The sequence below is a fragment of the Tursiops truncatus genome, chromosome 2 (genome assembly GCF_011762595.2).
Source record: "Tursiops truncatus isolate mTurTru1 chromosome 2, mTurTru1.mat.Y, whole genome shotgun sequence".
NCBI classification, from domain to species: Eukaryota; Metazoa; Chordata; class Mammalia; order Artiodactyla; family Delphinidae; genus Tursiops; species Tursiops truncatus.
This window is the reverse complement of record NC_047035.1, coordinates 62,282,093-62,296,734: the sequence shown is the minus strand read 5'-3', so window position 1 is coordinate 62,296,734 and position 14,642 is coordinate 62,282,093. Positions and strand designations below refer to the sequence as shown.

General features: G+C 52.6%; 1 protein-coding gene across 1 annotated transcript; it reads right to left on the bottom strand.

Annotated features, from left to right (window-relative positions):
* Window positions 1-557: 557 nt before the first annotated feature.
* NKX2-1 (NK2 homeobox 1) lies at window positions 558-4,001 on the bottom strand. The gene is made up of 3 exons (XM_033852592.2): window positions 3,787-4,001; window positions 2,692-3,077; window positions 558-1,732 (listed from the first exon to the last, which is right to left on the bottom strand). The coding sequence occupies exons 1-3, from the start codon at window positions 3,861-3,863 to the stop codon at window positions 1,005-1,007; spliced, it is 1,191 nt and encodes a 396-aa protein (XP_033708483.1). The 5' UTR covers window positions 3,864-4,001; the 3' UTR covers window positions 558-1,004.
* Between the last annotated feature and the right edge of the window lie 10,641 nt (window positions 4,002-14,642).

The window sequence follows — 14,642 nt, the reverse complement described above, 5'->3', positions numbered from 1 at the left end:
GGTTCAGGATCTTTTGAGCCCCCAAACAATTCGAATCTCATCAGGCCCATGTTGAGCCACACCCCCTACCCCCAAAAAAGCCAAATCAAAGCCAAACAAAAGATGGGGTTTTTAATCAGAAAAAGAATCTTTTTAATTTGTATAATTTATTAGAAGCTTCTTAGGAACTATACTTAAGCCAGATATCTACATAAGTTACAACAGAAAAAGACTGACGCTGCAAATACCAAACTGGCAAATAATATACACAGATTTGTCAAGGCCCATAAAAAATACGATGGGCTGGGGACGGGGACTGGTTTTTTGTTTTTGTTTTTTACAACAAAATGTACAGATTACTAAAACTAAGCATTTAGTCCAACTTTTGACAGCGTTTTACAGCTACAAGTTCACATCAAACATAAAACAATTTTAACCAGGGCCGGTCTCAGCTGAGCCTGGGTGGCCAGAGGGGGCCAGGAGGGGGCATTTCCTTTGTGTCAGTGGCAAGCGGGATCTGTCGAGGAGTCTTTTCCTCTCCCCAGCCCCCCCCCCCCCGTCGCCCCTTCAAGGAAATCCTGGTATTTACAGGCAAGTCCACTTTGCTGGCACAGTGAACCCAGAGTGAAGTTTTCCATCTTTAGAGTCCGGAGGCATGTCAGCGTAGAGCCCTCTCCAAACTGCGCCCCACCCGAGCGTGGGAAACCCATCGGAATCACCCAACAGACACCCCCAAAGCGGTTCTTGTTATGTCCTTCTCTGTTTAAGACTCCTTAAAGAACTGGATCGCTTGGTTGTTTTATTTTCTTTTTAAAAAAAAAAATCCTGCAAATTTTAGAAAAAGAAAAGAAAAGAAAAGAAATACGTCCAGCAGTTTGGTCGTTGTGTTTTTCCCCTTGGTCTTATCGGGACAGGTTCTTTAGAAAAGTCGAAGCGCACGGTGTAGTGGGTGGTTGGTGGTGTGTGGCGGGCAGTAGGGGAAGCGATGAGGCAGAGCGCTGGGCTAGGCCCGGCCCGGCGTCCTCTCACCAGGTCCGACCATATAGCAAGGTGGAGCAGGACATGGTGCCGTAGTCCGAGCCCGAGGAGTTCAGGTGGGACAGGCTGGAGACCTGGCCCTGCAGCGCCGCGGGGCTGGTGGCGTGGTGCGCCAGGTCCGGAGACTGGCCCGCGCTGCCCGGCTGGTGGCCCGGGTGCGCGCCGAGGCCGGGGCCGCCGCTGCCCACTGAGATAGCTGCTGCCGCCGCCTGAGCGGCCTGCGCCTGCTGCTGCGCCTGCTGCTGCGCGTGGCCTTGCAGGCTGGCGGCGCCCGGCGCAGGGGCGCCCGCCTGGCAGGGTTTGCCGTCTTTCACCAGGACCGGCACAGCCACGCGGCGCGGTGACTGCTGCTGCGCTTGCTGCTGCTGGCACCCGGCGCCCCCGCCGCCGCTATCCTGCTGCAGTTGCTGCTGTGCCGCCTTGTCCTTGGCTTGGCGCTTCATCTTGTAGCGGTGGTTCTGGAACCAGATCTTGACCTGCGTGGGCGTCAGGTGGATCATGCTGGCCAGGTGCTCGCGCTCGGGCGCGGACAGGTACTTCTGTTGTTTGAAGCGTCGCTCCAGCTCGTACACCTGCGCCTGGGAGAAGAGCACCCGGCGCTTCCGGCGCGGTGCGCTTGGGAGTGGGGCCATGTTCTTGCTCACGTCCCCCAGAGAGCCCAGGCCGCCCATGCCGCTCATGTTCATGCCGCTCGCCGGGCCCATGAAGCGGGAGACTGTAAGCGACAAACGCACAGCGTCGGCAGGGGCCGGGCCGGGCCAAACCACCTCTGCCTTCTGCGCGTTTGGCCGGCCCGGCCCCTGCCCCGACGGCGCACTCCTCACCTAGGTCGCCTCCACCCTGAGAGGCCCAGCCGCGGGATCGCCAGCGCCTGCCCCAGGCCGTGCCGTCGAGGAGTTTACTGCAGAGCTCCCCGCCTCAACCCCGGCTACCTCCCTCAGTCTCGGTGCTTCACCCAAAAAGCAGAGTGGAGAAAGACTGTTCCTCCTGTTCCTTTCGTGCCCAGCCCACCAGATTCGTGCGGTTAGTGGGCCACGGGCAGCAAACTGGGCCCAGGCCAGGAACTGGGGTCTAGCTGTAGGCTCCAGCTTTGGGAGCTTAGGAGAGGGAGGTGTTCGCTTTCGAAAAGCTAGAGACCCCGAGACCCCAGACTCTTTGCCTCTTGGCCGCTCTCTCCGGTCAGCCCCAATGAGGGCATTTGTTCGGCCCATTTAGAACCCCCTCTGGAGCCACAAGCCCTCCCTCAAGCCTAGACTGGAGAGTGGGCCAGGCCAGGGGCCTGAGCGCATCATCCCAGCAGGGTAACCTCCCTCCCGGCCAGGCCGCGCCTCTCCGCGCCCTGCTCGTCTCGGCTCTCTTAGTTAGGGGGCCACCTCCCTCCGCATTCCGAGGTCTCCCGCGCGGAGCAGAGCGGCCACTTGGCCGCATCTGGCAGACGCCAAATACCAGCTCCTGCCCTCAGGACCCCAGAGCTACCAAGTGCCTCTTCTTGGACCCCTCAGCTCAACAAGGGAAGACTCCCGAGATCCTGCGCCCGACTCGTTGGCGCCACTGCCCGGCCGCCCACCCTGATGATGCCCAGCACGCAGCCGGCAGGCGCCGCGCCTTCCCGGCGGCTCTCCCCGCGCCTCCGGCGCTCAACCCGCGGCCCTGCAGTGGGGCGGCCTCACTTACTGGCGGGGAAGCGCGGGTCCGGGTTGGCGCCGTACCATCCGGGGCCCGAGGTGCTGTTCCGCATGGTGTCCTGGTACGGCGGCAGCTCGCTCATGTTGCCCAGGTTGCCGTTGCAGTAGCCCCCCACGGCGGAGTGCGAGAGCTGGGGCACCCCCGCAGCCGTCATGTGGTAGGCGGCGGTGACGGCACCGTGGTGCCCCACGGCGTGCTGCTGCATGGCGGCGGCCGGCGGTGCCGCCTGGCCCTGCCTGTAAGCCGCCAGCGGAGCCCCGAGGCCGCCGCCCTCCATGCCCACTTTCTTGTAGCTTTCCTCCAGGGGACTCAAGATGTCAGACACTGAGAACGGAGTCGTGTGCTTTGGACTCATCGACATGATTCGGCGGCGGCTGGAGGAGGAAGGAAGAGGAGGAAAAAAAAGGGAGAGGGGGAAGGCGAAGCCTAGCTGCTTTTTTTTTTCTCCCTTTGCCAAATATTCTGGTGTTACCTTAACGCCGATCTTGTTGGATGTACACGTAACCGAGTGGACCGAGTCCGCCTTAATTAGCTTGAGTGGAGGCTCGGGGGCTGCCTCGCGTTTGTTTTAGCCCGGCGCCAGGTTTTAGGCAGCCACCAGAGGCGGGGCGTAAGCGCTAAAGCAACAAGACAATAGAAGCCTACATCTTGCCCGAGATAATTAGCTTACATGCTGATGACAAGGTAAACACCTTTAAGTTTCACTTGTCAGGATTTTTAGGTCTCAAAGAGGGAGAGAGAGAGAGACAAGAGAGAGAGACAGAGAGAGAGAGAGAGAGGCAGAGACGCGACCCAAAGCATTTCTTTCCCCCTCCCCCGGAACCCCTACCCCCATTTTTGTGGGGTGCGGTGGCGCGCTGGAGGGGGGGGAGGCGGGGGGGGAGGGAAAGGAGGAGGGAACCGAGAGAGGGGAGGGCAAGAGGTGGGATGGGGAGTAGCCGAGGAGGAGGGATGTTGGGGAGGAAGGAAGGTGAACGCCGCTTTGCAACCAACTTGCGGAGTTACAAAGTGAACCACTTTCCAGTTGGGTCGGGGGTCCCCGGGCGGGGACGGGGAGTGGGCCAGGGGCGGGTGGGTTTTCACCTGAGCCTGCCGGGGCTGGTCCTCCCTCCCGCCGCGGCCTCCCAGCCCCGCGCCTTCCCACCGCCTCCGGACCACATCTGGCTTCGCAGCGCCGAGCCCCAGTCGCCACCAAAGGAGCTCGGGAGTCAGGGGACGAACCCTGGGGCTCCACTGTTGGTCTGCGTGTCTGTCAGTCTGTCTGCCTCTTCTGCCGCCGTCAGAAGGACACCTCTGCTCCCCGCCCCCTTTCCCCCTACCCGAGAGAGAATCCCAGCGGGCGGAGGAGGCGCCGAGCAGGGGATCGGCTGCCGCCGAGAGGCTGTCCCAGATCCCCGCGCCGCCCTCCCCCCAGCTCAGGGTCTTCCCAGAGGGCTAGGGCCCCCTGCTTCACGCCTCCTCCAACCCACACTCGGCTACCCTTCCCCACCCCCATCCCCTGCTAAGGCAAGGACACCACTGGCCGCCCGAGCTGAGAAGCTGGGGGGATTAACGCGAAGGGCCATCGCTGAAGTTGCTCCACCTCGAACAAACCTGGTGTCCCCGACCCTCGCCCATCGCCCGGACACGCGGGGTTCTGGGACTGGAGCTGACTTTCCGAGGACATCACAGCCCCAGCACCCGAGCCCAGGGTCACGCTGTTTTCCCCCCTGATGCTTCAGAGAGGGCTCGGGCAGGGAGCGTCGTGAGTGCCCGCCCGCCTGTTGCCGGGTGGAACTGAGCCTGAACCCCGGCGGGACGAGCTGGCCGGGAGGGGGCGAGTCCCCGGGCGTGAGCAGCTGAGCGGGCGGGAGGCTGGGTTGAGGCTTGCCTCCACCCGGAGCTCAGCCCTGCAAAAGCGCACTTGCTCCCCCGGCAGTAACCAAATAGCTTTGTTCAAAGCGCCGGCATAAATGGCCAGTCGCTTTGTGGCCACTCTGGATATTAGTAGATGAGGATCATTCTGCTTCAGTTGGGCGCCTCTCATCCGGGTAGCAAGAAACTGCTTAGGAGGAAGTGGGTTTCCTGTCTGCGCGTTCCCAGGCTTCAAGTGTGCGCCCCGCGCCTTGAGGGTCCTTGGGCGCCTGGAGAGGAGAAACTGTGGGCTGCGCTCCCCAGCCCGGCCGGAGGCATCCGCCGCGCCGCTCTGGCCAGGCCCGGGCCTCCAAGCAGAGTGGACTACGGAGCCGAGCCCTGTGCGGTGCAGATCCGGAGACCCACTCCGACTTTTCCCCTTGGATATTAAACGTTTTGTTGTTGTTTTGTTTTCTCTTTAGCTGTTTTAGCCTCCTCTCCGCGCCGGGGTCTGGGAGGGTGGAGTGCTCTCAGGTCGGGCAGGGGCCTCCAAGACACTGCGGGGGCCGGTTAAGGAGGCTTCTCGATTTGGGTTTTGTTTTCACATTTTCTTTCCCCTCCTTGTAGAGGAGCTCCCGAAGATGAACAGGCTCTTTTGAACGATTTAATTCAGCAGGTTAGACGCCTTTTCCATTAATAGCAATCGTTGTAGGGAAAGTTGTTTTGTTTATTGGCTTCTTATTTCAAGATTTCAATCCTCCCCTTGAGAAGTGCTCTGCGCTCCCTCAATACAAAGCCAACTTACATACTACATTCAGTTTCCTCACCACCTATGCCCCTTAAGAGGGGAGAGAACGCTCAGGGCACGCCCATCTCCTGCGTACCGCACGGGCCCATGTTTCTGGGCCCGCTTGTTGGCTTTGGGGCAGGCAAACCTGTGTGTGAGTGCCGAGGTGCACTCGTCGGTCGTGCTTCGAAAGACGGGCGCCAGGTCGCTCATTGCCCTTCCTTCCAAGGGACTTCTCTGGGGGGCGCTCTCAGGAAGGACTCAGACCCCCATCAACTGCGCCTTGGTCAATGCGATGCCTAAGTCCTGGGAGCGAGGAGGGAAGAGGACGACACTGCGCTCAAGTGAACGGACAAAGGACAAAACTGAGGAGAGCGGACAAAACTGAATACAGATCTTGTTTGCAATTGGGCCCCCAGCCCTGGGCCTGCGTCTCATCTGGGGTCTTAATGCCAAGGCGGGATGGGTCTCCCAATCTCCCGTCTTCTTTCTCTCTCTCCCTCTCCATTATTTTATATTATTAGTAAACGTAAGAAACAGTGTAGAACGTTGTACGTCTCTCCCAGTCTCAGTGCCATTTAGAAATAGCGGTAATTCTTCACACGGTTTTTGTAAGATTCAAATAAAATCGGGCACATGAAAGTGCTTTGAAAGCTCTGGAAATACTTTAAGTTCGGTGCCAGCGCTCGAGATTTCTGTATTGTTATTATTAGCATACCCCTCTTCCTCGCGTTAAAGCCCTGAATCTGAGTGAACGGAAGAGTTGGGTGAATCTTCCGCAGTCCTTGAGCCATGCCTCCTCGGCCTTGGTCCCTCGGAAGCTTTCAGCTCCGAAGCAGGCACGTGGCTGGCAGCTCCCCGCCCCCAGCCCAGGCTCGCGGACGGGATGAGGACCCGGAGCCACGCAGGCAGCTGGCAGGCGTTGGGTTGGGGCCCTGAGCAGCAGCGGGAGCTCAAAGTAGGGGGGTGGAGGGCAAGGGCTCCTGCTGCACGCCCCCTCCCCTCCGCAACCGAGATTGTGCTCCATGCTCCCCCAGCACGGCACGCGCCAGCACCTGCTCTCCTCTGGACCTCGTCTGGGCCACTGCTGCACCTTGAGGCACCTGCCCCTGCGCCTCTTCTGCTTCTGCTCCTTCACACACGCGCCGCTCCGCAACTTTTCCTAGATGCGCTGCACTGCCAAGAATAAGCCCGAAGACCAAGGCGCCTTGTGGGGAAAAGGTGGCTACCCGTATCTCCGGGCTGGTCCAAGCAAAGGCTTTGAGAGTCCCTCTCCTGAGCCCAACACCTCTTCCGGACCAGAGTGTCCTTTCCTCTAGCCCCTCTCCCCACCCACCGACTCGTCTTAAATGGGGCGGACCCCAGTTAAACCGGTAGTTTCTCCATGATTGCAGGGGATACTTGGGAAGCCCGAGTCCACCCTATGGGGCCCGCGCATCTTCCCTTAGCCTTCAGCCAGCTCGCTCCCGAGTGGGGTGGCCGCAGAGCGAGGCCCAGCTAAGGCCTCTCAAGGAGTTTTCCCAGGCGCGGTCTCCCACACCCGCCTCAATCTCGGCCACGCTCTGCTTGGCTGGCTGCGGCTTGGCACGGAATCTAGGAGCCCAGGAGGTGCAGGCCCAGGCCAGGTCCGAGACACGCGGAGCTGCCATCAGCCTTCGCTCACCACCCTCCTGGCCAGAGGGAAATGACCTTCTTTCCCTTCTGGACCTCTTCTTTGAGAACTTAGAAGGCTCATACAGAAGGCTAATTCGGGGCTATAGCGCGGACCAGGTGGGGGATGATGAGATGGCAAAGCCTATCTTCTCCCCTCCCCCCCATTTTTCTAATTCCCTTTATGGTCCTTCACACTCCCTAGGGAAGGGAGCGACCTGTTTCCTGGTGGTGTTATCTTGCTCTGAGTTATTGCAATTTGTGATTCATTCAACAAATATTAAGTGTGGGATCTGTGCCAGGCGCCGAGCTAGGTTTGAAAATTCAGCCTTAAATAAGCTAGATGAGGCTCCTACCTACATGGAGCTTACAAATTAACAACAAATCTTTCAGATAATATGTAGCTTGTGAGAAATGTTAACTTCAGGCTTCAACCGAGATAGAGAGAGTCGTAATGAAGGTTTGTGTGTGTGTGTGTTTATGCACCATTTCCTGATCTTCAAAAGGTCAGGGGTTGTGGGCAAGGCTCTTGAATGTAAGTCAGAACTCCCGGTTCCAGCCCCAGCTTTGCCACTTTCCAGCCATGTGGTATAGCTCTTGTGGACGCCTGTCACAGTCTGGAGCCACTACCCTTACGGCCAGAGTAAACTAGGGTGCTATTTTCAGCCCCCCCCCCCTCCTCCAAGAGCTAGTCCTTGCTTTATTTATCCTCGAATCCTCCATTGCCTCAAGAAATGTTGAATTAAGGAAACAAAGTCTCTTAGCACCTGTTTCCTGGGCTGCAAAAATGATCCTAACCTGTCCAGTGTACCTCCCAGGTTGTGCTAGGGATGTACATGAGTTTGTAAATCATAAAATTCGCTAGCACATGGAAGGGGTTATTACTTCTGGCTCTGTATCTTGGGTGTATAGAAACTGTGAATCCAGGCCTCTTACTCTGCATGAAGCTCTCTGCCCCCTCGCTGCTCCCGTGCCCAGGCCAGAGGAAGGCAAGTCTTCCTCAGCCAGGCGCAGACTCCAGAGCCAGGCTGGGCTGGGTTTCCGGGTGCCTTCGAGGCAACCCCGCCCAGGGAGCAGAAAGCAGGAACGCAGCTGGGCTCTGGGGGTCGCTGGTCTCCAACCCCGAGATGCAAGGAACTGAGAGAGTATCCGGAGCCCCCTCTGGAGGGCGTCTTCCTCTCCCTGAAGGATCTCACAGGACCCCTCTGTGCCCTTTTCCCAGGCACCAAATTGAGAACCTCTCGAGAAGCAAAGCCCCAGGGAGTACAGTCCGGCAGCTTTCCGGAGGAGGATTTCGCAGACGCGGGGCGAAGAAGAGATTTGGAGATTCCTCTAACTGCTCTCCGTCTCACCTTGACCATCTAGGGTCTTTGAGGGTGGCCTTTCTCTGGGGGATGCTCTCCTCAAACCGTGGCCTCTGGGCAGGTCCTGAGAGCAGGACCGAGGAGGGGGATGACACTAGGACGTCCCAGCGCGGCTCCTGTGCAGCCCTCTACCTGCACTCCACTCGGGACTCTGGGGTTGGAATAAGAGGCGAGATTGCGCATGTGAAGGCCAGCATCCTCCAGGAAAAGAGGAGACTCCCACCCTCAGCTCTCTGGTGTCAAAGAAACGTGTTCTGTCAGGTCAAGCCCTCCAGAAGTCGATACCTGTGGTCTTGAAACACTCCTATTTTCATGTCACACAGTTCAAGCCTAGATTCAACTCATCCTAAGTTATAGTCAGAGCCCTTACCCTCTCCACTAACTCCAGAGGCGCCCCCTGGCAGGAAGGGGCTTAGGGTAAGGAGAGAATTTGGGGACTGGGTTACAAAGCAGAGAGAAGGGGGACTCAGCGCTAGCAGCACCCTTTGAAATGGGGAAAACCGAGATTTCGTGGGTGGGAAGCGGGGGACGCGGGCCTGCAGCTGCTCGGAGACTAAGCAAGGCCGATGTGGGGCGACGCAGGAGACAGATGCAGGATCCGAGCCTGAGCTTCACAGCGAATCGGCTTCTGTTTCTTCCCAGTTCTTCATTACTGTTAAAATTAAGAGCCTCTAAACAGGCGAGAAAGTGGATAGTGGTGATTCCACCATGCTCAGGACAGATACGGGAAGCCCCCATGCTAAGGAGTAGGGGCACCCGTGCAGGCGCCCTGGGGCGCGGGCAGCTCGCAGGAAAGTTTTGTAGCTGCTGCTGAGTCCTGAGGCCTAAAAGACAGATTCGGTAAGGATCCTTGTGGCGGCACCGCTGTTTCGCCCCAGGGTCCGTACGCGGCCGCATTCAGCTTTAGACCGCCGAAACCCGCAGCTCTTTCTAACTTCTCTCTCTCAGCAAACCACAGCCCCAGCAGTGTGCTCCCATGGGTTTTCAGCATTCGCGTTTCCCGCGGAGTCATCAACAGCGCTGGGCTTTCTTCCTCTGCTCCTCTCTCCTCTCCAACCTCCCACCATTCCCCCGCCCCCAACACTTGGCCCGGGCAGTTTCAGGTAGCCGCAGTACCAACCCCAGGAGCTCTCTGGGAGATGTCTGCAGCTCTGGGGTTTCCGGGACGTGACCACGGCTAGCTTCCCCTTCGCGGCCCAGGACTCTGTCGCTGACAGCTGCAGATCGAGACTATCCGCAGCGCCCTCTCCCGGCCATCAGGAGAACTGCACCCTCAGGGCGGTCCTGGAGAAGCTTTAATTAGTTCCCCGGGCGACTGGTCCTGTCCGTAGTGGTTCGTCCGCCACGAATTTGTCCATCTAACTATTCACCGTATTATCCATCCGGCCACATATCTACTTGCCAAACCCATTGCAATATAGGTTATAATGGACTCTTGGGATCACCCAGCCTCACACACACACTATTTGAAAGGGCCACGGAAGGTGCTGTGATACCTAAAGCCCTCTTCTAATTATGCTTTGCGTTGGAATCTCGTTATGAAAGTTCTCCCTCCATGCGTGACGGCAATTGTACACGTATTTGGTAGCCAGTGAAGCAGCTTGTACTTTCTGCACATCTGAAACCTGCAGAAAGCAGTGGCCCTACTTGCTCGACGTGAGAAGGCTCTACTCGTTGTTGCAGCTGTAGGTGCTTAGTGCCTAGAAAATACTGGAGCAAGAATACTTCTGAGACTAGCTATACTAGGGTGGGCACCCCACAGTCTTCTCATCTCTGGCACCAACTCACCCATCCAGGCTTTCTCCCCAATTATTCTCCCCTCCTTGGACTCCTGTCAAGACTGGATCCTCTCCATCTCGTCCCATATTACCTAAATTACTCTGCTTTTGTTCTTTTCCACTTCACCAGAATATCATTATTTGCATCCCCGTAATTCAGTCACACCCTTCTTTTTAAAAAGCCCAAGTGGAATATTACTCAGCCATAAAAAGAAACGAAATTGAGTTATTTGTAGTGAGGTGGATGGACCTAGAGTCTGTCATACAGAGTGAAGAAAGTCAGAAAGAAAAAGACAAATACCGTATGCTTACACATATATATGGAATCTAAGGGAAAAAAATGTCATGAAGAACCTAGGGGTAAGAGAGGAATAAAGACACAGACCTACTAGAGAATGGACTTGAGGATATGGGGAGGGGGAAGGGTAAGCTGTGACAAAGTGAGAGAGTGGCATGGACACATATACACTACCAAACGTAAGGTAGATAGCTAGTGGGAAGCAGCTGCATAGCACAGGGAGATCAGCTCAGTGCTTTGTGACCGCCTAGAGGGGTGGGATAGGGAGAGTGGGAGGGAGGGAGACGCAAGAGGGAAGAGATATGGGAACATATGTATATGTATAACTGATTCACTTTGTTATAAAGCAGAAACTAACACACCACTGTCAAGCAATTATACCCCAAAAAAGATGTTAAAAAAATAAAAAGCCCAAGTGCCTCACCAGCAACTAAACATCAGACACACAGTAGGAGCTCAACACATTTGTAGAATGAATGGACAAATCTTCATTGCACTTCTCTGTCACACTAATAAGACAATTTACCCTAGCTGCATGATTTCCTGATTGTTTCATATGCATTTGTATTCTCTTTTCAGCTAGACTGTAGGGTCCTTGATGCCAAACACTTAACATGTCCCTAGAAACATGTCCCCGTGTGCTGCACCATTTGATACTGTTAATCAACTCTTTTCAAAATTCTCTCATTGGCTTCAGAATCACCACTCAGTAATGGTTCTTATCCTGTCTCTGGCCATTTCTGCTCCACTGCTGGACTTTCCCCCCCAACTGTATACCCATCTACATGGTTTCAACTGCCACTGATTGCTGACGGTTCCCAAATATGTGCCTCCAGCTAATGTCTCTCCAGAGCTTCAGACCTATGTTTCCAATGTTTACGTCCTCATGTGAATGTCCACCAAACGTAACATATCCTAGTCTGAACTCAAAGCACTGCTGCAACTTGCTTCACCTGTGTTCTTGATCTAGGTGAGCGGCATGACATATGCACACCCCCCCAACCAAGCTACCCCGCAAAAGCTTGTGTTAGTCTTCTTAGGCTGCCATAACAAATACCATAGACTGAGTGGCTTAAACAACAGAAATTAATTTTCTCACAGTTCTGGAAGCTGGAAAGTCCAAGATCAAGGTCCTGCAGGGTTCAGTTTCAGGAGAAGACGCTTTCTGGCTTGCACACAGTTCCTCCTCACCGTGTCTTCACATGATAAAGAAAGATTTCTATTTCTTCCTCATCTCATAAGGCTACAGTCCTATTGGGTTAGGGCCCACCTGTACAACCTCATTAACATACTTAACATCAATTACCTCCTAAATACCCTATCTCCAGATACAGTCACATTGAAGGTTAGGGGTTCTACATATGAATTTGGGGGAGCAAAATTCAGTCTAAAGCAGCTTCCTAGCCAGATATCTGAGTATCTGATAAGACCAACTGGTCATAAAGCCATATCAATTCCACATCTTAGATGTCTCCCAGATCCAGCCCCACTTCTTCATAACCAGTTCTTCTCTCCTTTCACTGCCTTCGTCAATGCGGTATATCATCTATTGCCTGATCACTTAGTTCTTGTTTCTACCATTAGGCTTTCTCTAGTCTAGTCCATGATCCTGCCCACAGGACAGATTCCCACCTATCTCTTCAAACTAATTTCTCCCTGCCTTCCTACCTACCCCTTTACACTCTAGCCTCCCTAAACTTCTCACAATTTTATTCATGTTATATAGATTTATTGAAGTATAACTGACATCCAATAAACTGTACATGTATTCAGCATTAAATTAAATGTTCTGATGCATGTATACACCCATGAAACCATAATCACAATCGAGATAATAAACATGTATAACACCCCAAAAGTTTCTCATGACGCTTAGAGTAAGCCCTCTCTCTTATTCCTCTCTGTACTCATCCTGATTACTAGACAATCAGACTAGTGGCTTTCAGTCCCTATAGATTAGTTATCGTTCTCTAGAATTACACATAAATGGAATCAAACAGTATGCACTCTATTTTATCTGGCTTTTTGTACTTAGCATAATTATTTTGAGATTCATCAATGTTGTCACACGCATCTATAGGTTGGTTTATTATTATTGTTGTTGTTATCATTGCTGAATAGTACTCAATCATATGGATATACCAAATGTGCTTTATCCATTCACCTGTGGATGAACACTTGGGTTATTTTCAGTTTGGGGCTATTACAAATAAAGATGCTATAAACATTTGTGTTATACATCATGCTTTCATTTGTCTTGGGTAAATACCTAGGAGCAGAATAGCTGGGTGAGATGTTACATGTATGGCTATGAAAGCATTCAATCTTTTGTCTTAAGCATGACGTTAGCCATAGGCTTTATGTAGATGGCCATTTAACAGTTTGAAGGAGTTCCCTTCTATTCCTCTTTACTGGAGAGTTTATGTCAGGAATGGATGTTGGATTTTGTCCAGTGCTTTTACTGCATCTCTTGAGATATGACCACTTGATTTTTCAGTTTTGGTCTGTTAATTTGTTGAATTACATTAATTGATTTTTAAAAATTTATTTATTTTATTTATTATTTATTTTTGGCTGTGTTGGGTCTTCGCTGTTGCACTCAGGCTTTTCTCTAGTTGCGGCGAGCGGGGTCTACTCTTCGTTGTGGTGCACGGGCTTCTCACTGCGGTGGCATCTCTTGTTGCAGAGCACGGGCTCTAGGCACGTGGGCTTCAGTAGTTGTGGCATACGGGCTCAGTAGTTGTGGCTCGCGGGATCTAGAGCACAGGCTCAGTTGTTGTGGCACACGGGCTTAGTTGCTCCGTGGCATGTAGGATCTTCCCGGACCAGGGCTCGAACCCATGTCTCCTGCATTGGCAGGCGGATTCACAACCACTGCGCCACCAGGGAAGCGCACATTAATTGATTTTTGAATGTTAAACCAATCTGGTGTTTCTGAGATAAACTCTACTTGGTCATCATTTGTTACTCATTTTATACATTGTTGTATTTAATTTGTTAAAGGTTACTTAACAACTTTTGCATCTATGTTCATGATCACGTTAATCTGTAATTTTCTTTTCTTGTAATGGCTTTGTCTAATTCTGGTATCAGAGGCTGGCTATACAGAATGAGTTGAGAAATATTCCTACCTCTTCAGTTTTCTGGAAGAGTTTGTGAAAAATTTGTATGTCTTCGGCAAATGCTTGAATGTCTGGTAGACTTTGCCAGTGAAGCCATCTTGCCTGGAGTTTCCTTTGTGGGAAAATTACATATGTATATTATGAAAATAGATACTCAGATTATCTATTTCTTCCTGAGTGAGCTTTGGTAGTTTGTGTCTTTCAATGAATTTGTCCATTTCATCTAAGTTGCTGAAATAAAATTATTCATATAAGCTATTTCCTTATTATCCTTTTAATACCTGTAGGGTCTAGAGTTATGTCATCACCTCTTCTATTGTTGATATCAGTAACTTGTATCTTCCCTCTGTCTCTCTTTTTTGAGAAGTCTAGCTAGAGATTTATCAATTTTATCGATCTCTTCAAAGACTCCACTTTTGGTTTTCTGTGGTTGCTGTAACAAAGCACCACAAACTCGGAGGCTTAACACAGAAATTTATACTCTCACAGTTCTGGAGGCCCGAAGTCAGAAATCAAGGTGTCAGCAGGTTTGCATTCTTTCCGGGTCTCTAGGGGAGATTCCCTTCCTTGCCTCTTCCAGCTTCTGATGGCTGTTGGCATTCCTTGGCTTGTGAATACATTACTCCAATCTCTGCCTCCGTTTCACATGGTCTTTCCTTCTGTGTGTGTTTCTCTTTGCCACTCTCTTATAAAGATGCTTGTGATGGCATGTACAGCTTACCTGGATAATGACGATCTCCTCATCTCAAGATTCTTAATTATAACTGCAAAGACTCTTTTTCCAAATAAGGTAACATTCACATGGTCTCGGGGCTAGGATGTGGACATATCTTTCTGGAAGTCACAATTCAGCCCACTATAGAAAGCTTCTTTTCTAAATAGGCATTTAGTGCTACAAATTTCCCTTATAAGCACTGCTTTAGCTGTATCCTGTACATTTTGATAGGTTGTGTTTTCACTTTCATTTGCAAATCAGTTAAAATATTTTCTAATTTGTTTTGAATTCTTCTCTGGCTCTTGGGTTACATAGATTTATGTTTTTTAATTTCCAGAAGTTTGGGGATTTCCCAGACATCTTGCTGTTATTGATTTCTCTTGTGATGTATT

Coding starts and splice junctions, on each gene's coding strand:
- NKX2-1 (XM_033852592.2), bottom strand. CDS start 3,863: ATGTGGTCCGGAGGCGGTGGGAAGGCGCGGGGCTGGGAGGCCGCGGCG. Junction 3,078..3,786: donor ACCAGCCCCGGCAGGCTCAG/GTGAAAACCCAC, acceptor TTCCTCCTCCAG/CCGCCGCCGAATCATGTCGA. Junction 1,733..2,691: donor GGACCCGCGCTTCCCCGCCA/GTAAGTGAGGCC, acceptor TGTCGCTTACAG/TCTCCCGCTTCATGGGCCCG.